Source organism: Podarcis tiliguerta (assembly GCF_965153285.1).
Source record: "Podarcis tiliguerta genome assembly, chromosome: 7".
Taxonomy (NCBI): domain Eukaryota; kingdom Metazoa; phylum Chordata; class Lepidosauria; order Squamata; family Lacertidae; genus Podarcis; species Podarcis tiliguerta.
In genome coordinates this window covers 65659526-65687334 of record NC_139540.1, presented here as the reverse complement: position 1 = coordinate 65687334, position 27809 = coordinate 65659526, and the positions used below count along the sequence as shown (strand labels likewise).

Genomic DNA, 27809 nt, shown 5'->3' with positions numbered 1-27809 from the left:
TTCTCCTTTCCGTTCGCGCCAGTCAGAGGGGGAGGAGCGTCGTGTCTTGACCTGCGCAGTAGAGACTTTCTCTCCCTCCCCCCGCCCTCCGCGGGCACGCAGGCCCTCACGCACTCCCTCAGGCCGCCGCCATCGCAGGCTCCTCAGCGAGCGCCTCAGGTTTCCTGCTCGGTGAAGGAGGGCCATGAGCGGCAGCGGCGGCTCCTGACGGCGGCGCCGCTGAGCCCGCCTCGCTCGCTCCTCCTCCTCCTCCTCCCTTCGCGCCGAGGATGCTGAAGATGAAGCTGCCGGTGAAGCAGCAGCAGCAGCAACGGCAGACGATGAGCCACCCGGAGGCGGACGACGGCGGCGGCGAGGGAGCGGCGGTTGGCGGCCTGGCCTGCCACCCGCGCCGAAGCGGCTCAGGGGCGGCGGCTTCCCCGGGCCCCGGAGGCCCGCCTCTGCGGTGCCTCTGCGGCTGCTCGGCCGGCGGCGCCCGCGAGGCGGTCTACGAGTGGTTCGGCCTGGCGCTGGGCTCCTCTCAGCGGCTGGAGTTCGCCGTGGGGCTGCTGGACCTGCTCAACCCGCTCGAGCTGCGCTTCCTGGGCTCTTGCCTGGAGGAGCTGGCCCGAAAGGACTACCACTGCCTGAGGGACTCCGAGGCCAAGGCCAACGGAGGAGACACCGCCCCGGGGGCCACCGGCAACCCCGCCGCCCAGGCGCAGCAACAGCAGCCGCAGCAACCCCTCACGCCGACGCCGCCTTCCCCCCCGGGCGCCGCCGCTGCTGCTTCCCCGCCTCCGGCCGCGCCTGCCCCGCCGCCGGGGGGCAGCGACTTCCGCGACCCGGCCGTGCGCTCCAAGCTCATCGTGTACTTGGCGCTGCTGGGCTCCGAGAACCGAGAGGCGGCCAGCCGGCTGCACCGGCTGCTGCCTTGCGTGGACGCCATCCTGCAGAGCTGCCGGCCCGGCGGCGGCGAGGAAGAGGACGAAACGGCGGCGGGGAGAGGCGAGGAAAAGGCGTCGTCGGAAGAGGGCCTGGGTCTGGTGGCCCAGGAGGAGCTGCTGCTGCTCTTCACCATGGCATCCCTGCACCCCGCTTTCTCCTTCCACCAGAGGGTCACCCTCCGGGAGCACCTGGAGCGGCTGCGGAGGGCCCTTTGCCGCGACGGCGCGGAGGACGCGGGCGGGCTCACCTGCCGCGGGAGTCGGGTAAGGGCGCCGCTTTGAACGCGCGGAGCGAAAAAGAGAGAGGGAGAAACACACGTCTCTCGCATAGCCCGCCCCCGCCTTTTGCTAATCCCCCCTCCCACGCGTCATGAATGGAGTCTTCCCGAGCCTCCGCCACCCCCCGGTGCTCTCGCCTGCTGCACAGGCGCCCGGAAGAACTTCTCCTTGTGACATAACAGTGTCTAGAGTTAGAGGATGAGCTGTTAGAGGCCCTCCGCGCTCCATCCCTTCCTCAAAGTGGCCCTTTAGTGGCGGAGGAGGAATCTGGTGGGCGGGGGGAGAGCTCAGCCCTTGGGGGTGAGCTGCAGTGTATGTGTCTGCTGCAATAGGTCCTCTTGTCCTTAGCAGGATGAGCTGACCCAGTTTATCCCTCTGCTCCTGGAAGTAAGGGAGTTTCCCATTGCCTCACCGCTGCTTTTCCACAAAATATTTTGGTACAAGCTGCCGCGGATGTGCGTTGCACAGAAAGGCAGGATATGGGGGGGATTAGTTTAAATAAACGTTGCTGGTTATGTGACCGTGCAACTGGTACGTGCAACGGCTGTGGTTTAGATAGACCTGGTGGCACAGAATTAGAAGAGCATGAAAATTGGAAGTTGAGGCATATTTGCAGGAGGCTTGAGGTACTAACTCCCATTTAGAACTTCATTTTCTATTTCTAAAGCAAGCCTGCTATTTTCATGAGGGCATAGAAAGGCCACAACGATGGTGCTGTTTTTTTTAGTTTGCATCAACATACAAGCAAAAGGATTTGCAGGTGTAACTTGAAAGCCCTTGCGCAGTTGAAATGGGATTTCCTGTTGCCAGTGGTGAAAGAGGCAAAATGCCTCAGCAAATGATGATGGCAATATATTTTCCCACATTTGTTCTGAGCATATGATACAGTGCTACATCTAGGTCTGGGCCTCAGGGCCAAAGTCAAGGACACCACACTAAGAGGAAGGAGGCAAAAAAAACCCATGCAGAGAGTGGCTTGGGATGAAGTTTAATTGTAAACAAGGCTGCTGTCAGTACCTGGACTGGTGTTGGGCATGCTGGGGCTCACCAAGTTTGATGCTAGTTGCCATAGAAACAATATCCACACACACACTGGGGTGATTACACATACATGGTTACAGATGTGCATTTATTTTACATATAAATTAACCTTTTCTATTCCCAAGTATGTTTAGCATCAGGGCAGCAAAAGCGAACACCATTTCTTTCCTCTAATTGTGTTACAGTTTAAGCAAGTTTCAGATGTGAAACTGCATCTGCTCAGGGTATATTTTTGCTATTGTTGTTTTCTCTTGTACATTATGAATGTCAAAATAGTTATAATCCATGGAATAAGTGAGGAGGAGGAAGATAAATGTTAAGTGTGTACTTCACAACTGAAGTGTGTGGCCCCGTAAAACTATTAGTTCATTATGCAGTTTCTGAACATAGGACCCTACATTTTAGTATTTTGAGAGAAAATAAAATATTTGTCTTCACTCCATGCATTTTTAATTTTTTTTAATAATTATTTCATTGATATAGCATCATCTGTCTGTTTTCCAAAGAACAGATGTGACAGGTTCCTAGCCCAGGAGCTTACAGGCACATAGAAGGGGAGGGAAATTGAGGCAGGTTAGACAGAGGAAGAGTATGGTTCCATTACACGTACTTTGGCTTATATACACAAAAGTACATGGTGCTGTTGATTTTCGAATTGAACATCTTGAGTAGCTCTAGGTTGGGGAAGGTTGCAATGGTGGATGAGGGGAGTGACAATTCCAGAGAAAACAGAGGGGAAGTGGAATTGGGGAGGTACCCTCATGTTTGAAATGGACTTCTCAGGCAGAACCAGAGGTTAAATTGTGGGGTTCCTCAAGGTTCAGTTTTATCTCCCATACTGTTCGACATCTACATGAAATTGCAGAGTTGGGTTGGGTCATCCAGAGTTTTGGAGTGCGTTATCAGCAACCTACTGATGACACACAGCTCTACTGCACCTTTACATCTTCTTTATAGTGGATATGATGGACTGGTGTCTTGCCTCAATAATGGACTGGATGAGAGCCATTACTGAATCTTAATCCAGATAAGACTGAGGCACTGTTAGTGGTTGCCTAGACCAGATGGATGGGAGGTTGCGTGCTTTTCATTGGGTTACAGTCCCACCAAAGGAGCGAGTACACAGGATCTGTTAGGCTTAGGTAGTCTCAGTCCCGTGGAGTTCCTTCCATCAGCTTTGACTGGTGGCCCAGCTGTGTCCCTGTCTGGACAGGGGTAGCCTCACTTCTGTTGTCTATGCTCTAGTAACCTCTAGATTAGATTACTGCAGTGCATTGTATGTGGGGCTGCCTCTGTAGGCGGTTTGGAAACTTCATCTGTTGCAGAATTAAGTGGCCAATTTGCTCACCAGAGTAAGACTGAGCATACAATTCCAATCCTGGCCCAGCTGCACTGGCTGCCAGTTAGTTTCTGAGCCCAATTCAGAGTGCTGGTTTTGACCTATAAAGCCTTAAATGGCGGAGGACCGCAATATCTCAAGGACTACCTCTCATATGAACCAACCTAGACTCTGCAATCATCATCTTGAGAGGTCTGGAGGGTAGCAACATTTCTGCGTTGGCTGCCTGCTTGTGGAATGCTTTCCCCAGGTAGACTCACCTAGCACCTTCGTTACATATTTTTAGGAGCCAGGCAAATATATTCCTCTTCTCTCAGGCCTTTGGCTAATTAAACAATCTATGACCTTTTAAACTTGGTGAGAGGTGGACTCTTTGCTTTGCTTTGCTTTGTTATGTCAGTTGGTGAATGTGATTTGGAGAAATAGCCTAATAGGCCCAATTGGACCCCTAGCTAGAGGTTTCTCGCTCCAACTATAGGACTTGGTTTAAAATTTTGAAATGACTGCTCCAATTTAAAATAACTTATTTGATAATGCTACATACATTTAGAAAAGGAACAGATTTTTAATTAGAGACCCTAAGTTGCATATATTTCCACATGCATGCTGTTTCCTGTTGTCTTTCTACTGTCATACTTTTATATCACTAAATGTAATCAGGTTTATATTTAATATTTTTATTTCTTTTCCTCAATTTAGAACTTTTCTCATAACTGCATGGCAAGGAATGAGAGCGGTTTACTTGAACAAAGGGCAGCACTTCATGATAAACATATGGTAGCCTCCCACAGACCACAACAAGAAGGTATGTAGATCAAAATCTCATATTTTGAGTAGCTAACAGATAGCAAAGTTTTATCCCCATTTTATGTCTTTTGCTCTCAGTTAGTGGTGAAGTGGAAATGTTTCCACTGTTACGTTGTTCGATTAAAAACATCCAATTATTGGAAATATGTAGCTTTCGTAATATCAATTGGTATAATAAAAAAATGAATCAAAGTCAGATTGGGCAATTGTAATAGAGTATCAATCAAATGTAAAAACCAAGTTACAATTAACTTTCAAAAGACTATTCCTTAGAAACAAATTTACGTGCACAGCTCCTCAGGTATACTCAAATGCATGTATTTTCCGTGTCTTCCATTTTTTCTTAAATTGCTACTATGGGCAATGTGTGTTAATAGGTTGCCATGTATTTGAATATTTATAAACCAATAACATAATTTCCACCTAAAGCTTTGAATTTGTTTGATTATAACATTTAAGGTACACTGAGTATGCCTCCATTGATTCATTTTTTTCTGATAATACTTTACTTTGACTGCTTTTGTATATTTGCTTATGTTACATAAATCAAACAGATATGCTACATCACATCTCTGGCAGTGGAAAATAAAAATAATCGTCTCCCCCCCCCCCCCCCCGCCTTTCATTGGTAATTCGAGTTGATGAAATTCACAAACTAGGAATATCCATTTTTGCTATTGCAAAGCTTTTTAATAGGAGCTAATTAAGATAGTTCTTAAGTACAGCTAATGGATTAGAAATTTCTGGGAACTAACAGAGGAGGGACAGAACCCTTTGGCGGCATCCCACTACATTTCTGTACAGGGTGTAGAAAAGAGGGCTTTCCTCCTGGTAGTCCAGTTTATTTATGTGCTGCATGCAGAGGATGGAAAAAGAACTCAGGCCCTTTTCTACTGGCCTTAAGTCTTGCCTGTATGTAATTCCTTTTTTCCTGTTGCTGCTAGACTAGTGTTTAAACACAAAGTGGGATAAGTGTGCACATATTTAAAAAATAAATAAATGTAGTTGTGTTTGCATCTGTTTAAGTTAAAAGGAACTATGGTTCAAAAATTAATGAAGTCTGACTTTTTCTTGTCTTGGGACTAAGCCTGTGGTGTTTCATTAAGTAGGAGGATTGTAATGCTACAAATAACTTAAAACACTATTTAAAAGAGGAATGGCTGGATTTGGTTTTAAAGGTTCATTGCCCCTTTTGCAGTGCAGTCCAGCCAGGTATATTGCAATTTTACTTTTTAAAGTTGTATTTATGTTTCAGACTGTGTTTTATATTTTACACTGTTTAGAGGTATTAAAAATATTAGGTGGCTTATAGCTGTTTATAAATAAATAAATAGTGATCCCACGTTGTGGTAACTACCTTGCTTCTGTTCTGTCCTCTCTTCTCCTTGCTGTTCATCATTTCATAATGAGTAAGGGAATTGAGAGCTGTTACATTTGATAAAAGATGTCCCAGTCAATGTCTTCATTGTGTAGGAGGACAGAAGTAGTTGTCTAAAATTGTGGACTTGTTCTTGTTACACTAATTCTCCAGAAATACCTGGAACTTCTTCAAGGTTATTGAGAGATAACTCATGATTTAATTAATTCTAGCTTGCTGATTTCTTGGGTTGCTGAGCTGTAGTACAGTTTGAAGTCAAACAGTGAATTAGTGCAAATAGGCCTTTAACAATTCATTTTGGCAGGTATTGCTGTGTAGCATATGCAGGTATAGTTGGATCAGCATACACTGGGCAACAGAGGACTAGCCCCCATTGCACAGTGGTACTGATGGGTAGTAAATTGAAGATTTTGAAAAAACATATAGTTAGAAGGAAGCAGTGATGTGCTGTTTCCAAATATCTAATTCCAGGTCCAGCCTTCTAGTGTTTTAGCAACATAGGCAAGTACCTAATACAGAGAGGTTAAATCATGAAAAGTACTTGCGTACTGTTGAACATTTTTACATTTCCAGTTTGTGTTTTTCAGCTGTTCATATTGAAAAGATAATGCTGAAAGGAGTACCAAGGAAAAGAGCTGACAAACATCTGGAGTATACTTTCAAAGTAAGTGATCAATCTGTGGGCTACAAATACTTGCATTGATTGCAGTTCAGAGTTAAAATAATGAGATTTTGCTATTGTATTTCATTACAATATTTGTGCACTGCCTTAAGAAGCTTGATTGAAGGGTGGTCTAAAAATATAAGAATACATTAGAAAAGAGTTAAAATGTCAGATGGGTGTTCTTGCTTAATCAAGCAACACTTACCTATTCACAGATTCACAGAGTTTTTTATGACAGTTTGTTGTATGAGTATTGTAATTCGTTATGAAAACACTGTTGCCTTGTTATATTAAAACAGAAATGGTTACCGTCAAATTGAATGTGTAGTTTGAAATGGGCTAATTGGGGCACTGTAATATATTTTAGTATATGTGAAGTTGATATTTCCCAACTAAAATGCTAATTTGGATAAAAAGATTTATCTCTCCTCTATTAATTTGGAGGATAGAGAAATCATGAGTCAAGTACTATATATAAAGAGTACTGATACATGTTCAGTGAACTTACTGTAATATGTCAGGGCAATGGTTTAGAGGTTGGATATTACACTAAATGAAATCATGCTTGTATCTGTCTTATTATCATTAATACCTTCTGTTTCTAAAAGTGGCTTCCCCAACAGGCTGATTGAACTTAGTCTGGAAGGCACCAGGATGGGAAAGGCTACCTTGATTACATGGAACATTGGTATCAAATCTGTCATGGTACCCTGTAAAAGCAATGTGTGGTTATTTATTACATTTTCTTTTTCATCAGGTAATCTGGTCTGATCATTCTATATCCTGTGTAACAAAAACACATCAAGATTTACAGGAATTTCTACTAAAAGTAAGTATTTGAAAGGGATTGTATTATATTCAAAGGTGCAAAGCTAGCTTGAGATTTATGTATTTGATCTTCAAGGTGGAACTGAAAAGCTACTATTTTACCAGTGACTTTAAAACACACACACACACACACACACACACACACACGGTGAACATGTTCAGATGTTATATGCAATTGGAGTTTGTGCTTATTACAGAATGTTGACAGTTTAAATTGGTTAAAGATAAAGGGACCCCTGACCATTAGGTCCAGTCGCAGGAAGCAACAATTTCAAGTTGTTAGCTACAAGTAACTTAACAAGTAGGGACTGCTTGTTTCAGCAGTAACTACATACATACATACATACATACATACATACATACATATCTATATCAATACTGTCTAATATTAGAGTTAATTTGGTGGGACCATTTGAGGTCCTCTATCTCTGTAATCTCTACATCTAAAGAGGCAGATATCAGATTAGCTAAACTGCCACTTCCACGGCAGAGCGAGGAACATTTCCAGGCAGGTTGCTCCCATGTCCTATACCTCTAGAACTTTAGAGAGTTTGTCTCCAGGAGGACTTATCTATATAACAGTGCTTTAGGATTTGCAGGAAGGGATTGTAGCATTGGGAATCGGAGGGCATAGGAATGTTAACAGAAGAGAGGATCTCAGTATTGGGCATGCAGGGTGGAAGTGGATCTTCCTATGATGCAGGGATCACAGTCCTTGTGAGAGCTCTTTTTCATGTCTGAACTAGGGACAGCAAGATGGTGATTGCTACAAAATGTCTATTGACTTACAATCATCACTGCAGTATGGCTGACTTGTATTAAGACACGAGCTCTGATGTTCTCTTAAAAGAACCTGTCATGTCTATACTATCATTTGAAATAATGTATTAAGTCAAGTGTAATTTAAAAATTAATATGTTGTTGATGGTCAGTTTATAGTTGGGGGAAGTACAATGGTGGCTGTTAAGAAGAAAAAATAGCAAAATGTTTTCCGGCATCTTCAACATGTTAAAGCTGTTTATGGTTATTCTATTGTAAAATACATAGAATTTTAGCCCAGACACTGAAAGGAGTTTATTTGTCCTCAACTGCTTGGGAACTTCTAAATACTAGATACTGAAAGATTTTACAAGTTGGCTTCCAAATTATTTATCCCATTTGCCATGAAACCTGTGGATACCAAAGTAAAATTGACTACTGCAAAATAGGCACAATGTAATATCTTTTTTCATGCCTGGAAGAAGTTGTAGTTCTAATTAGAGAAGGGATTAAGCCTTAATTAACATTAACCTGCTTTTATTTCTAGTTTGAAGGGACTGGTTGTGTTTAAACCCCCCCCCCCCAATTAATGGTCTGTCTATTATTGGGAGGGGGAAGTTCAAATGTAGTGCTAAGCAAACATCCTATCAGCACAATATTTCCTGCTTGCACAGTACCCCCCCTTGCTGTTCTAGTTTGGGAGTTCAGCTCTTCGGAGCAGATTTGAGGAGGGTGTACGGCTGTGTAGAGATTGGGGGGCACATTGTATAAGTAGGAATCCTTGTGCTGATGGGATGCTTGCTTAGTGCTGCATTGGATATAAGCCACTGCTGATGGAGTGTAAAAGGAGCTGTTGCCGCCTTATGATGATTTGCATGACTACTTTGATACAAATTGTTGTAATCTGCCAATAATTAACATTATCCCTCTCACCAGCTTCCAAAGGAACTTTCTTCTGAAGCATTTGACAATACTATTTTAGGAGCATTAAATCAAGGGTTCCAGAAGCAAGAAGAAAGGCGACACCTAGACTTTGAACCCATGATAAGGTAATCGTTTGAGGAAATTAATATGGTGTTTACTATATTAATTTTGATGTGGTGCTCTCACCTTCCATATTATGCATGTGGTTAATCTTTTTAAACTAGAGATTCACATAGGAAGACACCTTATACCAAATCAGAGCATTGTTATATCTAGCTCAGTATTGTTTACACTGACTGGCAGTGGCTCTTCAGGTTTTTAGACGAGAATCTTTTCCATGCCAGGAAATGGAGGAATGGAGGTGCTAAGAATTGAATCTGGGCCACTTTGCATGCAAAACATGTGCTGTATCACTGATCTTCACTCCTTTCCCTTAATCTGCACCTATGAAACTATAGTTCTGCAACTTCAGAATCCGAAAAACAAGGCATTGCTGAGTCTGCATAGCTGTAGTTAAACTGCATATTCAAACTGGTGTCCCCAGAATCCTAAGAATGTCGAGTTCGTTACTTTTGTAGAAGGAGGAAGGAAGGAGAGCATAACTTTTCCATTCCTCACTTGGAGAGAACATTTGTGTTCCTGCATCTTTGGAATATCCTCTGCAAATAATTTTGTTTCGCCTCTTCTGACTTTTTTGAGAGAGCGCTAAAAATGTTTATATCCTGTTAGGCCTTTGACCTATTCTAAATACTGGTTTTTAGGGTTCTGAATTGCATTTTTTACTTCATTGATTGTAATTTTAAGCTGCCCTGGGAGATCTGGCTCTTAAAGGCAGAACAGAACAATAAATTTGTAGAGTGCCAATATGAATGAAATCCAGTGCTATTAGTTCTTATGTGCATTGCTGACCATAAGAGTACAGGACCTATGCAAGTGTCGCATCCAACACATAAGATATGGACATGAGAATTACTATGCATTCTACCGAGCCACCACTCTTGTTTCTGACTTTTTAAGTAGTTCTTACCTTGTTGCTTTATCATTTTATCCTGTTGGGCAGGAGAAGCATGGCTAGTAACTGGGTATGAGCCTTTCTTCCTATTGCACATAAGACCTTAGCAACGCAAACTGGCCAAGTTGCATAGGTACATCATCTGTCTTGTACCAGACACCTGAAATAAACTTTTAGAAATGGGTAAAATCGTATTCTTAAATTCGTTTTTTAAATCACAAATGTTAACAGATAAAAGCAAGGGAGCAATCAGAATAATATATGTCCTCTCAGCCCCTCATTTTTTCGGGGGGGGGGGGGGCTAGTTCACATTCCAATTCTGGGTATTTGGTTTGGGTTTAAATAAAAGCTAAGTTGAATGAATGAAAAAGTAATATATAGGTTAGGTTAACCTTGATTGGATTGTTTACTTTCTATTTATTTTTAGGCAGCTGTTTTCAACAACATCTCAAGCTTTTCTGCAGAATCAAAGAGTAAACAGCTTCTTTCAATCTCTGTCCTCGGAGTCTTTGCACGTGCACAGTAAGAAATTTCTAAACACACTTCTGATTGATTTACAGATTAATACAAAGTGTTTGTATCAGATAAGCTTACGCACTTATATTTAAGATACACTTACATTGACTTCAGTAGGATTAATAGATGCAACTGAGACAGTGTGTAGTCTCAGACTGGTGTATCAAGATTTGATAATAGCCACTAAATTTTGAATGCTACAGTCTGTCCGCCCCCTGCCCCTTTTAACTTTTGAGGTCCAGACATACACTCAGTAGAAAGCTACAAACTCTCCTAAGCCTTTAAACATTGTAAAACTGATGTCATCTGATTCCAGGCTCCAGAAATGCTATCACGTACTTTATCAACATTGTCGACTGATCCTATCTATTGCGTTCTTAGAATTTCTTACTAGAGTTCTGGCTTTCAGATAATAACCCCTGTAAAACACTGTTTCCAAGTATGCTGAAAATTGTATAACTTTTGTACAGTGGACTTCTCATTTAAGGCAGCCAGCTGTAAGGGTTCAGAAGAACAAAATAATGCTAGCCTTTAAACAGGTTCATTGTTGCATTTTTAATTTAAAATCTTAAGTAGATGTACTGCTGCTGGGTGATGCATTTACAAGAATTTGGTATTATTATTATTATTATTAAGTAGCTTTTTTGCCAGTGCAACCCAAAGCGACTTAAAACAAATAACACACGTTATAACCATCACAGAAAAATCTAAAAGACATTTTGTGTATTTAAGGTGCAGAATTAAAACATCCCACTCAATAAAGGAAGCTGCAGATAGTTAAAAGCCAAAGGGTTGGTAGAAAAGAACTGTTTTTGCGTGGTACCTCACAATACGTAATGATGGCGCCAGGCAAACTTCCCAGGGGAGCCACTCCTGAAAAGGCCATTCTCAGGTTGCCATCCTCTTGACCACTTGTGGAGGGAGCTCATGGAGAAGGGCCTTTGTATGTTATTTAGCATGCTCTTTGGAGTATAGATCCATTTCCCCCAAAAAAATGAATGGATGGTTGGCATAAACTATCTAATGATATATTGTATCTTGAAAGCTGGCCAGTAAAAAAGAAGATATGAAATTAAATGAAGACTGAAAACAGATGCCATAAGCAGAGCCATCCTGGCAGCTCCTTAGCAGTTTTAGAGATTAGCATATTAAGAACAGATAACCAGCTAAAATTATCAACTTACTGTTTTACAATAATATTAACTTGCTGCAGTATTGGCAGACAAGGACTTCTAAACCAAGAGGAGGAGAGTGTATGTGTGAGAGGCTTTGGAATAGTTCTGCTTTTAAATACATAATTTTATCCCTCACCCCAAACCAGTAGAGGAGTTCTCTAAATGTTCCTAATGTTAGACTGGTTAAGCTGCCATGGAGTCTTGAAGCAAATTAATGCAAGTAGCTACAAGGTATACTCCCCATAACTGCAAATTTTCTACAGCCCTTTGTAAAACTAGGTAGCTGTTAAAATTAACCTTTTGAGTAATACCTTTTGAAGTTGTTCAATGATGCTTACCTTCCAGATAATCTCCAATCTTCTCTGAAGACATCTAAGCTACCGGAACATTTCAAGGAGGACAGCTCAGAAGCTTCAAGTCAGGAGGAAGGTAAGCATGCAGTTCAAAATGAACTTGCAGTTCATTATCCTGCCCCCCCCCTTACCCCTACTATAGTAGTATTTTTGCTCTTGTGAAAATGCAGAGGGCCAAGGATGAAATTTTATTATTTATACCCCACCCATTTGACTGGGTTGCCCCAGCCACTCTGGTTAATTAAAATGAACTTGATCAATAATGTTTTTACTATTCTTTCCTATCCAGAAATGATACAGCACACAGTGATTCACAAGAAACATAATGGGAAATGTCCTATTACGAAGTAGGTCCTTGTTATTTTCTCACTTAAACTAATCCATTTGATGCTTGGTTTTTATGAGGGGAGAAATATCTGTCATATTGCTGTTAAGAAATTGCTAGGGAACCTCTTGTGGCAAACTGTAAATCTTATGTTTAGTATTAGGAAAACTTTGCTACGGTACAGTTTTCTTTCTACATATAATTCAAGGAAACAGCATCTGTGAAGACAAAGGCTAAATCATGTACCATGGGAAGGGAGACAAACCAGTTAAGCCGAACCCACCCACCCCCTTTTTTATTATTCACTGCTGCCACCAAGTGGATATCTTTATTTTCCCTTACTGCCTTCCACAGAGAAATCCTTTAAAGTTTTGGGCTTTAATTCAACCAGCCTACTCCCAACACTGGATAGAGTGCAAACCATTTGGTTGTGGGGTGAATAACAAGGTTTTAGATGAAGTTTTTCAAAAACAAACTATACTTTCACTTAAGATTTTTGTAAGCCATGGACAAAAAACCATATATTTACAGTTTGAGTAAGTAACAGAAATAAATGCATCCAGCTTATACCTGCTCTGGGTTGTTTTCCTAACTAAGCCAATACTTTAATAGTTTGAATCCTTTAATTCAGTTCTGGGCCGTATTGTTCTCTTCTTCATATTCTTTTTTGCTGCAGTGCTCAACTTTACACAATTCCAGCTTTCATTCAGTCACTAACTGCCCTATTTTCTAGCATGACTCTGTCCTCCTCCCAAAAAGCTCAGCAATCCTCAATGACAATGGGTAGATCACCGCCAGTTTTTTTATACTGGAAGTAGATTTCAGTCTCTTGGGAGTTGGATGGGCCTGCTCTAGACCATCTGGAGAATAGAGTCTTGATTAAATTTCTATTTCCCATTAATTGCCAAGTTCCTAGGGTAGGTATCCACACACCAAGGGATGGCGCGGCGACATTTCCCTCCCTAGTGCCACCCTCTGTCCCCGACCAGAGAGAAAAGAGCATAGCCAGTTATGGGCTATGCCCTGTATCCCCACGTCTGCGAGGCGGTGGTCCAGAAGATCATGATCGACCATGTCAAAGGCTGCTGACAAATCTAAAAGGAACAGCAGTCCTGACCCGCCTCAATCCAGTTGTCTACGAAGATCATCTGTTAAGGCAACCAGAGCCGTCTCGGTCCCAAAACCAGGACGGAAACCGGACTGAAATGGATCTAAGGCTGGGTCACTTTAAGATGAGTGTTAGATGATCTTATTCCATCTGCATCCCATCTTCCAGGCAAGGTACTGCCCAGAAGCCACCAGTTGACTCACCACAATTTTAAGGGAAGTGAAATCAGTGAATTAACAAATGCAGTTGCTACTTTGTCCAAAGTGTGCAGATTAGTGTTTATCTACAGAAATCCGGTCTCTGAAATTTAGTAAAAAGAACTAGCCTTGTGGGTTGTGCATGGGTGGACATTTTCCTGGATGAATTGAAATGTTAGAGGTACTTTCAGTGACATAAACTCATGTATTTCTTATAACAGCACAGTTAATACTAAATGTTCTTCACTGGATGGCTTCAACATAAATTCTGAGCACAACGGTGTGGCAGACTGGAGAAGAAAAGGCTGTGCTGTTCAGCAGCATCCAGAGCATTGCACATTACTTGATCAGGTATTTATTTGATGTTTCTTAAAAGCACATATTTCTTAAGTGGCAGCAGAACCCCATTGAATTCACGTGTTTTATTTTTAATGAAACCTCTCTGGAGTGACAGTTAGTACTGGTGATGAATTACACCACTTTTCACAAACCTCTTACTCCCCATAGGCTGAGTGACAGGTGCCAGCAGTAGCATTTCAAAGGGATGGAAGGAGTAGAGCAGTGGGCAGGGTGGGGCAAGCTACAGAGAGCAGAAACATGACCCAGAGGCTTTTGCATAATTTGCAAGGTTCATGGAAGGGAACGTGCCAGTTCATAAATACCATGTGTGCATTTTTAAAAAAACAACTTGGGTAATGCTCTTCCTCATCTGAATGTGGGTGAAAAGCAAAAAGAGCTGAAACCACTATCTATAGTCTTCTGCTTTTGAATTGAATTGTGCCACTCCCTGGGTCACTTTAAGATGAGTGTTAGACAGATGATCTGCATCCCATCTTCCAGGCAAGGTACTGCCCAGAAGCCACCAGTTGACTCGCCACAATTTTAAGCAGTAAAAGCCTTGTATGTCGTTCCCATTTCTAAGCAATGGAAATGCTGCATGTTTAAGCTTAGATAGGACTTTGAAAGAGGAAATCATACGCAAATATTTATTTGACTCAGTTAAGACAGAGAGGTTCCTTGAGTGTGCTGGAACACCAGCAGAGCATAAGCATAGAAAATTGTGAGAACTTGTACATCTCATTCCAAATGATGAGCTGTTACGTGGGAGGAAAATAACTTTGTGTCAACGTTGTTCCTTTGGTCTAAGTGCAGTTGTAGCATTTGTCGGTCTCTGAAGTGGGAGGCTTTTGATCTGCTATTTCGTTCTCCCAGTATACAGGGGAGAAGAGAATTTTGCCTGTAATGAGCAAGAAGAAAGGAAAGCTTCAACCGGAAAAGTAAGTACTACACATTAAAAAGAAACAGAATATTGCTTATGCATTTATCAAAATATAGCCATTAAGTATAGCATTCAAATTTATTGGCTTCTGTTAGAGGAAAGCTGATCTTTTTCCGAATTTGCTGTAAGTTTTTTTTTTTGTTTACTATGAGTGGTAAACAGAGTACAAACCGTGGCTTCCGCTTGCAGGTTTGTTGGGAGAGAAACAGATCACGATCACTGGTGTTCACACACATTTAGCCAAGTTTATGGTGTGTTTCTTCCAACTCCAGGCAAGGTAGAATAAATTAGCAGCAATTGAGCAGCATGCAATAGCACGATGCTCATTCACAGTACGTCATTGATTGTTTCTTAGGTCACATCCACACCATATATTTAAAGTACATTTATAACACTTCAACAGTCATGGTTTACCCCAAAGAATCCTGGGGATTGTAATACACCCCTCTCAACTGCTTCTCACTTCTTCAACAAACTGCAGTGCCTAAGGTTCTTTGTGTATGGTGTGTATGTGACCTTACGGTGGCTTATCATGATATTCACACAAGGTCTTTCATGCAGATGTTGACTTACTATCTAATAGCCTAATCAGAGATTTGCCTATACAAAATACAATTTGTTAATATAATGCAATGTATTAACATATATTAATATACGCATGTGTACCAGTAACTACGGTCATGTTAAACCAAAAGTTTAAAAACTTTTGAGTTTTGTATAGCACAATCCATATCCTTGAATAATTTTGAAGTTGAATTGAAAATACTAACCTTGAGGTCCTATGAGAGACTTTATGACCACTTATTTTGAAAAATGAACTATGTTTGTATTCTCACACAGAGATAAAATAAAGAGAACTGACACCAGGTTTACCATCAGAACTAGCTGTATGAGAGTCGCCGATGCTCACCTCCACCCAGGAACAGTAAAAGGTAGGAAATGTGATTGGAGACTTTTCAAGTTCATTGGAGAAGCTTCTCTGTCAGCTATGGGCAGGGCCAGGGACAAAAGCTGGTGGAGCAGTGGATGTGGCTCTTACCTTTGTGCAGTAGTCTACATTCCAGAGGTTTCTATACACGCATATCTCTCGGTCCAGGAAATCAAGCAACAGCATCACAGTAAAGGAGTGCACTCGGAAGAGTGCATAGCATGGACATTGAGGGTTGCGACCTGAGAGAGGAGAGTCTCAAGTGCTAGACACAGGCCTTGAGGGTCATGATTTGCTACTGGGCCTGAGGTTCCCCACTCAAGTCTTAAATTGTTTGATTTATACATTATTCCATTTATGCATACTGCATACGGATGATTGTATGGCAAGATGAGCTGATGGGGCAGGAAAATATTAAGATTCTCTTAAAATTGCCAGAAGTCTTCTTCATGGTCTTTCCCATTGTTAGTTCTGTGTATGGATACTGCACTTACACAGAGTCAATTCTGGAATCATTCTAGAACTTTAACTAGGCTTGTGCCCCACTACTTGAGAGGACATCTTATACTGTCTGTGGAACTTGAAGGGTAAAATGAGTCCTCCCATTTCTCTGATCACTGTGAATGCTCTTTTCGACTGTTCTTCACTTTTATTAAATTAGAGAAGCTTTCCCCCTTTATTCTAGCTAAGAGATAGAACTCATTTTTCTTTCAATCTGTGGTTTAATCTAGTTGTCCTGCGTGTCTATGGCACAATTGGGAGTGTGGTGTTCAAAAGGTGCTGTGGCTATCACTGTGTTAGTAGAGAGTAGCCATTCTGGATGGGAACCACCAGTGCTTTGGTTTGTGTCAGTGAATGGCATGTGGTAGGCTGTTCCCTATGCTAACAGATAAAAATGATCCTGACATGGTCACTCTTCCACTTGAGATACTGCCGCGGGGAAATGGCTGCAAATACTGTAAAGGGACTGTGTTTCATCTCTCCCCCATCCCCAACTCGAGTCACCTGACTCCAAGGTGATACTTGAATACATGGCACCTATGTAAGGTCTAGATGAAGATCTGAAATGGCAAACTGCTTCTTTTGATCCTCTTAATGAGTCCCAAAAGCAGGCATCCCCAAACTCGGCCCTCCAGATGTTTTGAGACTACAACTCCCATCACTCCTAGCTAACAGGACCAATGGTCAGGGATGATGGGAATTGTCCCAAAACATCTGGCAGGCCGAGTTTGGGGGTGCCTGCCCAAAAGGATAATATGGCCATGTCAAGTTACTGCATTGATCCTCCTCTACCAGCTTTCTCTTCCTCCAATCTAATTGAGTAGATTCACTGTGACAAGACTTGGTTCCTAGTCTGTAGTCTTAGTGTCCTCCGGGCAGAAATTGATTTCTGCCCCAGTAATTGTTTCATCAAAGCCCAGCCTTCCAGAACTGATCCTTGATAAAATCTGCTGCATCTCCTTAGAACACACACTCCTGGATGGAGTGTTGGATCAGATGTTCAGGTCATGCAGTCCTCCTTGTGCATAGTGTTTCTGTTTAGACAGATGTTCTTGAAGATTGCCTTCACTTTCGTATTTTGTCCTACCATTGAGACCATAAATCCCAAGAGCACAGAAAAAATTGAAATCACACTTGCTTGAGAAGCCAACCATCTTACTTTCCCACATATAAAACTGTTGATGCTTCAAAACCCTAAATGGTAGCCATATATTGGTACCATAGCGCGATCTACAACTGGAACCAGTACTTAAGCATGCTGCTTCCAACTCTGCACTGAGAATTAAATATTTGGTACCACAAGCCTTTCTGATGTGGAGCCAGCACACTCTGTGAGATTCACTTGTTACAAGCATACACTTGTTACAATTAACAATTTCCTTCCTTTCACACTCAAATTGCTAAGAAATATCTGTAGCAGAGGAGCTATGGAATATTCTTTTTAATTTTTCCGAAACTAAGATTATGGATCTAGTTTGAACGTTCATTAATGATTTGGGATCTCGATACCCCTTTTCTTCTCAAGTGACTAGATAGGTATGGGGAAAGCACTTCTGTGTTTTCTCTTTATTGAGTATCTACATGAAATTATTGATCTTACTGACATTCAGGAATCTGAAATTCTGCCGAGCCAGTTGGAACAGTTGCCTCAGTGGCATCCTGGAGCAAAAGGAAGATCAGTCTTGAGAATGCACTCAAAAAACAAGCAATAAAACTCCACATGATACACCAGTTCCATCATCTTCATCTCTGATTCTATTCAATGGAATAGGTTCAGCCATAGGGACCACTTCCTTGGTCCCAACAGGTCCAGATTTTCAGTGACAACATTCTTACCATATTTGGCACTAATTCATTCTTCTCCAATGCCAAAACCTCTGGATGGAGCAGGGCACATATTTTTTTCCTAGTGACAATTTTATATCTGCTAGTCTGCCCAGTAAACTGCATCCTCTGTATCTGTACGCAGTCTGACTTAGCCCTTGCCTTTCAAAAAAGATCTCCAACTTAAATTTGTCGCAGGTTTTGATTGGTTAACTTTTCTGTTTGCAGGAAAGTCTTGCATATCTGTGAATCACTCTGGTCTTCCCCCCTTTGTAAGAGTCATAGTTCTGGAAGGATATCTGTTTTATTTGTTACGTCACTCTTAAGATGTCTGTGATTCCAACCAACCTCCAATTCTCTTGATGGCTAGCTACCAAGTAATAGATTCTGCCAAGACTTGGGCATTATAGTATCTGGAGAATGGCTATATTGTGTGTGTGTGTGTGTTGGACAGAAATACCTCTTTAATACCACTGCATACTTGCAAAAGCTGATGTAGCATTTGGCAGAGCATGTTTTTCATAGCCTGTTTTTGGACCTAAAGCCACCTGCATCCTCTTACAGGGGTCAGCAAGCCAGTTGTGTTCTTCAGGTTGCCATAGGTACAGCTTAAGACACATCATGCATATGATAAGGTCCTCTAAAGAGGAGGAAACGTAAGTGTTAGCAACCTGGCCTAAAGTTCTAGAATATTCCCAGAGTTGGCCCTGCATTGGTGCAGAACCCTGCTTGGAACTGCCCAGATAATTACTAAAACAATGGCAATCCCATGTATAGATAGGACAGGATGTATCGTGGGAATGCTCAGGATTATTATTATTATTTATTTTGCAAAGTTGAATTGGTCATGTATTTCTTCCAAAATTACATGAGCTAGAATTCAAATAATTGAACACCAGCCCTCTGTTGCTTACTTTTGAATCAGAGGACTTTGAGCAGCACTCTTACATGGTGAGAAGATTAACTGTTCAAATAGAGGAAGTAAAAAGCTCCCACTGTTCATGCCCATGGCCATTGTGTCTAAAGTAGCTCTTTGAAATTCAGCCGTAGATTCTGGTATATCATGGCAGTGGCATTGTGCGGTTGTGTAAAGGTTCTTGTCTTTTACTATTGGATAACAAACAAAAGATCCTTATTATGGATTTGACTTCAGGGAGCTATTGACTAGGTAGCAGGTGAACGTTGCAGAAAATGGCAAGTTAATATGCATATTAATTAATTGACCATGTCTAGTGGTAACCTTTGCTGAAATGAAATCTCTTCTAGATTCAAATTTAGACATTACAATGGGACATGAGACATGTGGAGAAACCTCTTCAGAGAGTTACAGTTCTCCTTCTAGTCCACGGCATGATGGAAGGGAAAGCTTTGAAAGTGAAGACGAAAAAGACAGAGGTTGTATATCTGTACTTTTAAAATAATAAGAGTATATATATAATTCCTTTAGTGTGCTTCTCCTTTCATTTGGATTGGTGTGCCTAGGTCAAGGACACCAGAAATAGCCTTATCAACTCCACTGATAACTAGGTATTACCGTATTTTTCGCTCTGTAACACGCACCTGACCATAACACGCACATCGTTTTTAGAGGAGGAAAACAAGAGGGGGAAATTCTGAATGAAACAGTGGATGTATCGTTTTTGTGCTTCATGCTGTGGCCACAGACATGTGATCTGATGGTGAATTTGGGGTGACCCAATGCAAAAATCCTGAGAATCCCTGTGGATCCATGCTTTGTGACCATGTTTTTGCACCATTGCAGCCCCAGGCAACAGTGGGTGCATGATTTTTTTGGTGCAGGCTGTAGCCATGGTCATGCTATGTGATCTGATGGTGAATTTGGGGTGACCAAATGCAAAGATCCTGAGGATCCATGTAGATCCATGCTTTGTAACCACGTTTTTGCACCATTGCAGCCCCAGGCAACAGTGGGTGCGTGATTTTTTTGGTGCAGGCTGTAGTCATGGACATGCTATGTGATCTGATGGTGAATTTGGGGTGAGCAAATGCAAAGATCCATGTGGATCCATGCTTTTTAACCACATTTTTGCACCATTGCAGCCCCAGGCAACAGTGGGTGCATGATTTTGGGGGGGGGGGCAGGCTGTAGCCATGGACATGCTATGTGATCTGATGGTGAATTTGAGGTGACCCAATGCAAAGATCCTGAGGATCCATGTGGATCCATGCTTTGTAACCACATTTTAAGTGGAGAGGGAAGGAAAAACACAGAAGGGACAAGGAGCACGAGAGGGGTGTGCAGAGAAGCAGCTGGCTAAGAATGCATGAGAGGGGTTTAACAGGTTAGGGAGGAAAGGAAGGCAAAAGTTTCCACCCACCCACCCAAGCCAGCCAGCGCTCTCTCTCTCTCTCTCTCTCTCTCTCTCTCTCTCCCTCTCTCCCCCACTCTCCCACCTGCATGTTTTCCGGCTGCCTGGAGCACAGAGAGGAATTAGAAGGAAGGACGCTCTGCTTTCCCCTCTGCTTGCCTGGAGGGGAGGGGCTTTCCCTGCTCTTTGTTCCGTTTGAGCAAACACAGCAACGAAACAGAGGAGGGTGCGCAGTAAGACCCTGAGGCAGAATGAAGGAAAGCAGCAGCTTCCTTTTTTCAGGTTTCCCTTCTCCGAGATGCGCAATTTGATTTTTGCCTGATTTTTGCCTCCACTCGCGCCAGTTGGCTCCAGGGACCACACATTCGCTCAATAACACGCACAGACATTTCCCCTTCCTTTTTAGGAGAAAAAAATCTGCGTGTTATAGAGAGAAAAATACGGTATATGCTACATTCTAACTGAAGTTTTAAAATCTGGATTCCTCTGCACAGAGGGGGACAGCCTTCCTCTTAGATCTTTTCTCCCTCCCTGTTTGGGAGCACTTGTCTAACTAAACCATAAATGTATTTGTGAAAACTGCAGGACATCTTTGCAAAGGTTCAGAACATCATACCACAATGTAACCTGCACCTAATCTTGTGAAATAACTTCTTTTTCATACCTCTGTGACTATGTTCAGAGTGGCTTTAAATGCCTCTTCTGAACCCACGGATGAAGAGATGACTATTCTGCACATCCATTCTATCTGCCTCATATACTAACAAATCTCTACTCTCTATTAGTGTCATCGACAACTCTTGCTTTATATTGGTCATTAAAAATAGACTTAATTTAAGCAGAATGGTAGAGTTGGAAGTGGCCCCAAGGGCCATCTAGTCCAACCCCCTGCAATGCAGTAATCTTTGCCTGTATGTATTGTGGGTTCCTGAGAGAAAAGGCTTGAAAAGAAATACAGGCTTAGTCAGAGCTGGGCTTCAAGCTTTACTCAAGCCCCACAAAATCTGAATTGCCTTATCTGTTCTTGAATTGATGTAATTTTCCAAACTTGCATATTATGTATTGCAACCTTAAATATATAATTTGCTTTTCAAAATCACTTAAACTCACTGACTTTATTTTCAGTCATTTAAAATGTTTTTACATAACTACTTTCCCACTTTAGTAATGTAACTGAGAAAATAATGTATTTAATAGAATTGTAGAGTTGGAATGGACCCTGCAGATCATTTAGTCCAATACCCTGCTATTCAGGAATACACAGCTGTCCCATATAGGGATCAAACCTGCAACCTTGGCATTATCAGCACCATGCTCTAACCAACATGTATTTCCTGGGTTGTATTCAGTATAGTGCTAAGTACCTCATTGTGTGAGCGGAACAACTTCCCTTGTACAACAGGACTTCTCCCTCCTCCATGTGCCCCCTAAATCTGTTCTGGACAGATTTTGGAGTGGTGTGATGGAGGATAGGAATAAACCATTAAACAAGAGGAAGTCATTCTGCTCATACAGTTATTTAGCTTAATACCACTTGATGTGTCTATTCAAGATACTCAAATTTTATTAACAAATGCCATGACTGTTTCACAGATAAAAGGACTACCCACTTCTCATTAACATAAACTAAATAAGAGATACTGCTTTCACAGTGCAGTTGAATAATTGTGAGCATAAGTGCCTTTCCAGGGCAAGCGTATTTTTAAAAGTGCTCAAATGATGACATAATATGCCATACAGTGATTTTTGTAGCTTTCAATTGTGGTACAAAGTTGGATGCTTCCTGTGAGCAAGAAATGGGAAACTGAAAAATGGCAAGGTGCAATCATCACTGTAAATGGCAACTTTAATCTACCTGTCTGTCTCCCCCCCCCCCCAAAAAAAAAATATATATATTGTATTATTAGTCCTTTTAAAGCTATTTGAAGTGACTAGGTCTGGAAAATATTGCTTATACAACCCTTAATGTTTAAGTGCTTAATTATACCCTGTTTCCCCACAGACACAGATAGCAATTCTGAAGATTCTGGGAACCAAAATGTGATGAGATTTGCTGGTTATGGTGCTACGGACCTCAATAAGTCACCTGCACAGATTTCGGTGAGATCAGACAATGGAAATATCGTAGAGGATCCTTTGAATCCACAGTTTCAGCACATTTCCTTTATACCTGCCCTGCACTATGTGGTGCACAATGGTGCACAGAAGCCTGAAACTGTAGTCCCACCACCCATATCTGCTGATGGGAAAACTTTGGGAATGGTGGTCACAAATGCAGCTCCGGTTGGAATGGGCTCCGCTGGTGAATCTGAGAAACACGTTGAACTTCTGTCTTCGCCTTTGTCTACCACTTTCCTCCCGCCTGCAGTCCAGTCTGGTAGCCCTGCATTGCATCTAGCAATACACAGAATGAAGATACCTTCGCCGCAGGCGCCGTCTGAAAATTGTGCAGTTAGTGGACCACAGCAACAAACTGGAAACTTAAGTATTGGATCACCAAACACTGCCTTTATCCCAGTCCACAACCCAGGTAACTTCCACGGAGCCACAGTTCCTACTACAGACCCAATCTCAAAACCTTCACCCCATGGGATGGGCTTGAATCAAATGGTGCCTCACGTTGAGGGGAACGCAGGAGTGATCCCTCAACCTCCCAGTCTAAAAGTAGTTGTTCCTGCAGCTGGCCTCTCCACAGCGCTTCCACCAGCTCCGTTTCCTGTTCCAGTGACTCTTCACGCTACCAGTGTGTTGCCCAATCAGAGTACGACTGTGCTGAACACCGTGGCATCAACACCAACACCACCTCCATCATCTGGTCTGTGCGCTAGTCAGGTCCAGCCTACTGTTCCTCCTGCAATTCCTACCCACACACCAGGTCCTGCACCCAGTCCGAGCCCCGCTTTAACCCACAGCACCGCCCAGAGTGACAGCACATCCTACATTAGCGCTGTTGGGAACACTAACGCCAGTGGGAATCTCTTGTCTCCACCGCAGTTGGGGTCTGGGCCTTGCGGGCCGTGTGGGTCTTGTGGTCGCAGATGCAGCTGTGGGACCAACGGAAGTCTTCAGATTAACAGTTACATTTATACCAATCCTCTTCACGGACAGTTCTACCGAGTTCCATCTTTCATCCCTCTGCCATCACTTTGCAGTGGTAGCTACCTCAACCAACCGCATCAAACCAATGGAGCACAGATTCCTTTTTTCGTGCCTCGGGCCTCATATGCAAACGGGCATCTGATGCATGACCCCGTGATGGGGAGCCAAACCAACTACGGTATGCAGCAAATGGCAGGCTATGGGAGGTTGTTCCCTGTGTACCAAGCTTCAAATGTAGTTGCCAATACTAATGGATCAGGGCCCAAGAAGAATGGGAATGTGTCCTGTTATAATTGTGGTGTTAGTGGGCACTATGCACAGGACTGTAAGCAGTCATCTTTGGAGGCCAGTCAACAAGGTAATCCTAACTCCCAACACGGTTGCTTCTGAATTCACTTAGCTTCTATTCTTGACCCTGCTGCTCCCATCCTGCTATCTGTGGGTTGTATGACACTTTGTGTGCGTGCGTGTGCGTGTGCATGCATGATGGTCAGTAATGTCATCCAAGAGCTTGTAATTGGGCCCAAATAAGTTACTTCGTCATAATGGCATTCACAGATAACCAAGCAAAAAAATGGGTCACACGGCACCAGTAAGGGAATAGCAAGTGAAACTCGCAGTGCACTTCCCTGGTTTATTAGATTTTTGCACTGCTAAAATGTGACTCTGTATCTCTTTAGTAGCACGTCCCAAAGCAGTTACAAAACAAAACATGGTTTTTAAAGTTGGTAATTTACACATGCTTTACATGTTATGAACTTAAAACCAACCACTCACTTACCCCTATGCATAACTAAAAAAAAACAAATCTCCCTCTCCCTGTTAATGTGACTGATTAGACATTTCAAAATGTGTGGATAAACCATTAAAATGTAGGGTGCCATCTGTTTTATAGCAGTATTCTTTTTAATATTTGTAACTGTAATTTATCCATTTCCACCCCTTGGGGTTTTTTGTGTTGTTGTTTTTTTGGTGTGTGTGTGTTTATATCTGGTAAAACTTGAACAGAGAAGATCAGTTTGGTAGGCTGAAGCTATGTGTTCTAGAGTAGTCCCATTGAAATAGGTGGAATTGCTCTACAGTTGTTAAGTCCAGTATACTGTATGCTTGCTTGTTTGTTTGGAAGAAACTGTCTTAAGACTTTCCTTTTATCTAAAATCTGTCTTCTAGGCAGGTTATATAGATGTAGCTTCCATTTGGATGGAAGAATAGGATTTGAGGAAGGGTATGTCCATTTGGGGGTTTTGTAGGTTTTCTTATAACTTTATTATTAAGTGTAAGCAGTGACTTAGTAAGTTCTTTTTCCTGTTCTAGGCACTTACAGATTGAGATATGCACCTCCCCCACCCCCTTCTAATGATACGTTGGATTCTGCTGACTGAAACCAAGTAAACATTGCCTACATACCAAAATGAAGGTTGGGAAGTCTGGGGAGTTCTTTGGATTTGAGAGATTCCTTGTGTGTGTTTATTTTTATTTTTATTTTCTTTTTGCATTTTTCCATTGCTCGTGAATGTCTGTTGTAATACAAAGGAAGAAAGCGGTTTTGCTCCTGGTCCGACTTGCATAAAGCATGTTGCTATCTCGGCCAATCAATCAAAAGAGTATTTGAATGAATAGACTTTTGCACTGAAGATATGCAATGTTTACTGCATTTTTTTTAAAAGAAAAGGTCATTTAACCTCTGACTACACTGGTTGGACAGCCATAAGGTTGAAAGGGGTAATTGGAGCATGCTCTCACAAGCCACCTTCCCCTTGCCCTCGTTTTCTTGTGCTGCTATTGTTCTTTCCCACCTTTTGCTGGGTCATTATCTCTCCATGGGACTGGATTGATGTTCAGCCGTTTATGTCTGGCCCGTAACACTAGTAAATTCCTATTCTTTTGATCTGATGGGGGCATTGCTTGCTTTTTTTGAGAGCTTGGAGATTCACAATAGTACACGTGCAAAAACGGACAAAAATAAAGAGCTTATATGTGCCTAAAAGACACAAATAAAACATAGGATGGGGAAGGCTTAAAGCTGTGTGTGGACCTTTAACCGATTTCTGAAATAGAAATACATTGAACAATTTTACTCCTGTTGTAGTATTTTTTTTTAAGCCTGTTGGTTCAAATTGTGTAACTGGTATGAATGCCTTAGTTTGTGTGTCTGCATTTGTAATGACAGTTGGCAGCAAATACCTTTATTAAACATATACACTACATTGTTGATACAAAAATGACTTGATTTTTAACATCTTCCCCTTTAGACTGTTACAGTGTTGTGTTAGAATGTAACTGGTTTATTTCAATCTGGTCAAAAATCTATGTATTCTACAGAACCGTCGGGTATTTGTATACTAGAACCAGTCTACCAAATAGCAATGTCACTTTCTTATGACAATTTTACCACTGTGTGATCACGATATAATGTGAAAGGCTCTGATGAGTGTAAAGATTGATCATGTTATATCACAAAGTTTAACACTGCTGTATTTTATTTCTAAAAGCCAAGATGTACTAAATTGCTTCCAGATAATATTTGATTTCTTAAGTGCACTGAGTTTTATCTGGAAGAAAGCTTTTGACTGTTGAAATCAACACTGAACTACCATCCTTTGTGTACCCATAGGTATCACAATTCATAGAAGAAATGTAGATTTTGCTTTAAAAACAGAAGAAGATATGCAGCAGGTGGGAAGCAGTCAAAACAGTTTTCATTTCATTTCTAATTGCTAAACAAGAAACTTGAAGAAGCTTGATTTACTACATTTCTTCATAGATAGCATTTATATTTATAGCACCAATATATTTTGAAAGTGAGGGAGTAAAGGGGTAGATGAGAGCTTTAATTTAAAAAAGAAAATTAGCATAGGAAATTATCTCCGTTATAAAAAGTACTTTTATTTGCTCTGGGTATGTTGGACCATATTAAAATGAAATAATTGCTTTCGAGTTTAGTGAGGGTGTTGAAAGCACCAGTGGACTTCATTCTCAATTATCTGCCAGGTTACTTTATGGAACTTTATGATTTCAGATACTGTACTGTAAATGGGAGGTATGTTGCCTTCTCTTTATTTGTATGTTTACCATATACTTTGATATTTGAAATGTTATGTATGGGAAAGCTCACTTATATTTCTAGAACAAATTGGATTTTATGCAGCATCTTTCCTTGAATTAACAGCAATAAAAAGAGAAAAAAATCATGTTTGAAAATACTGTACTTTTATTCAAGGCAATGAATTGTCTTACCCATATCCTACATTGAAGTTTAGAGAGTTGATTGTTTTAGCAGGCTCCAAAGATCTTAAGCTTGAATAGAAGTTACGCACTTAACTGATAGAGGCTGGGTAGAAATCACTGCATAACTCAACTCAAAGCTGGTTCAAATCAGACTGAGATGCTGGAAAAATATATTGTGGCTCACTGTTCAAAGGGCTAAGTCACACTTACAGGTTACAATTACAGTGGTGCCTCGCAAGACGAAAAGAATCCGTTCCGCGAGTCTCTTTGTCTTGCGGTTTTTTTCGTCTTGCGAAACAAGCCCATTAGCGGCTTAGCAGATTAGTGGGTTTAGCGGATCAGCTGATAAGCGGCTTAGCGGATCAGCTGTTAAGCGGCTTGGGAAAAAGGGGGGGGGAGGAAAAAAACCCCACAGGAACTTGCAAGACATTTTCGTCTTGCGAAGCAAGCCCATAGCAAATTCGTTTTGCGAGGCATTCGTCTTGCGGGGCACCACTGTATTGATGCATTAGTTACTTAGGACTTACTTCCACACTATTCCTAGTAATAGTTATACAGTTTTTCTCACATTTTCTTATTATCCACTCCAGTTACTCATTAATTGATAATTGATAATTTAATCGCTGCTGTGGTAATACAATCATACAGTATACCTTAACCACAGGTGGCTGGGAGTTGCATTTTTTAAAATAAATGTTTGATATTGTTATGTTTTTAGATACTGTGTAAGCCACACAGAGTGGCTGGGTTTCCCCAGCCAGATGGGTGGGGTATAAATAATGATGATGATGTTATTAAAGCAGCTTAGGAGCATCCAAACAGCAATAGCTACTGTACCTTACAATCTAGAGTAAGTGGAAAGTATCTGAGCTGCCAAAAAGGCACAAAGGCATGATTTCAGCTACAAAGCTGGCCCTGCTGGAAAGTTACTGAGTGCAATAGCTCTTCATGTCATTCTGCTCGCACTTAGCACATTGCTAAACTACTGA

General features: G+C 41.7%; 1 protein-coding gene across 1 annotated transcript; it reads left to right on the top strand.

Moving 5' to 3' along the window:
* The first annotated feature begins 33 nt into the window (after positions 1-33).
* On the top strand, positions 34-26783 carry ZCCHC2 (zinc finger CCHC-type containing 2). The gene is made up of 14 exons (XM_083449311.1): positions 34-1190; positions 4285-4390; positions 6358-6434; positions 7192-7263; positions 8958-9070; positions 10385-10479; positions 11994-12077; positions 12291-12348; positions 13853-13982; positions 14844-14908; positions 15751-15842; positions 19430-19558; positions 22496-23950; positions 24907-26783. Exons 1-14 carry the CDS (start codon positions 270-272, stop codon positions 24972-24974), a joined length of 3465 nt encoding a protein of 1154 aa, XP_083305437.1. The 5' UTR covers positions 34-269; the 3' UTR covers positions 24975-26783.
* The last annotated feature ends 1026 nt before the right edge of the window (positions 26784-27809 follow it).

What these genes read in the sequence shown, in the direction of transcription:
- ZCCHC2 (XM_083449311.1), top strand. Translation starts at nt 270, where the DNA reads ATGCTGAAGATGAAGCTGCCGGTGAAGCAGCAGCAGCAGCAACGGCAG. An exon ending in AGCTTCAAGTCAGGAGGAAG is followed by an intron (nt 12,078 to 12,290) that starts GTAAGCATGCAG and finishes TTTCCTATCCAG; the next exon opens with AAATGATACAGCACACAGTG. An exon ending in ATTGCACATTACTTGATCAG is followed by an intron (nt 13,983 to 14,843) that starts GTATTTATTTGA and finishes TCGTTCTCCCAG; the next exon opens with TATACAGGGGAGAAGAGAAT.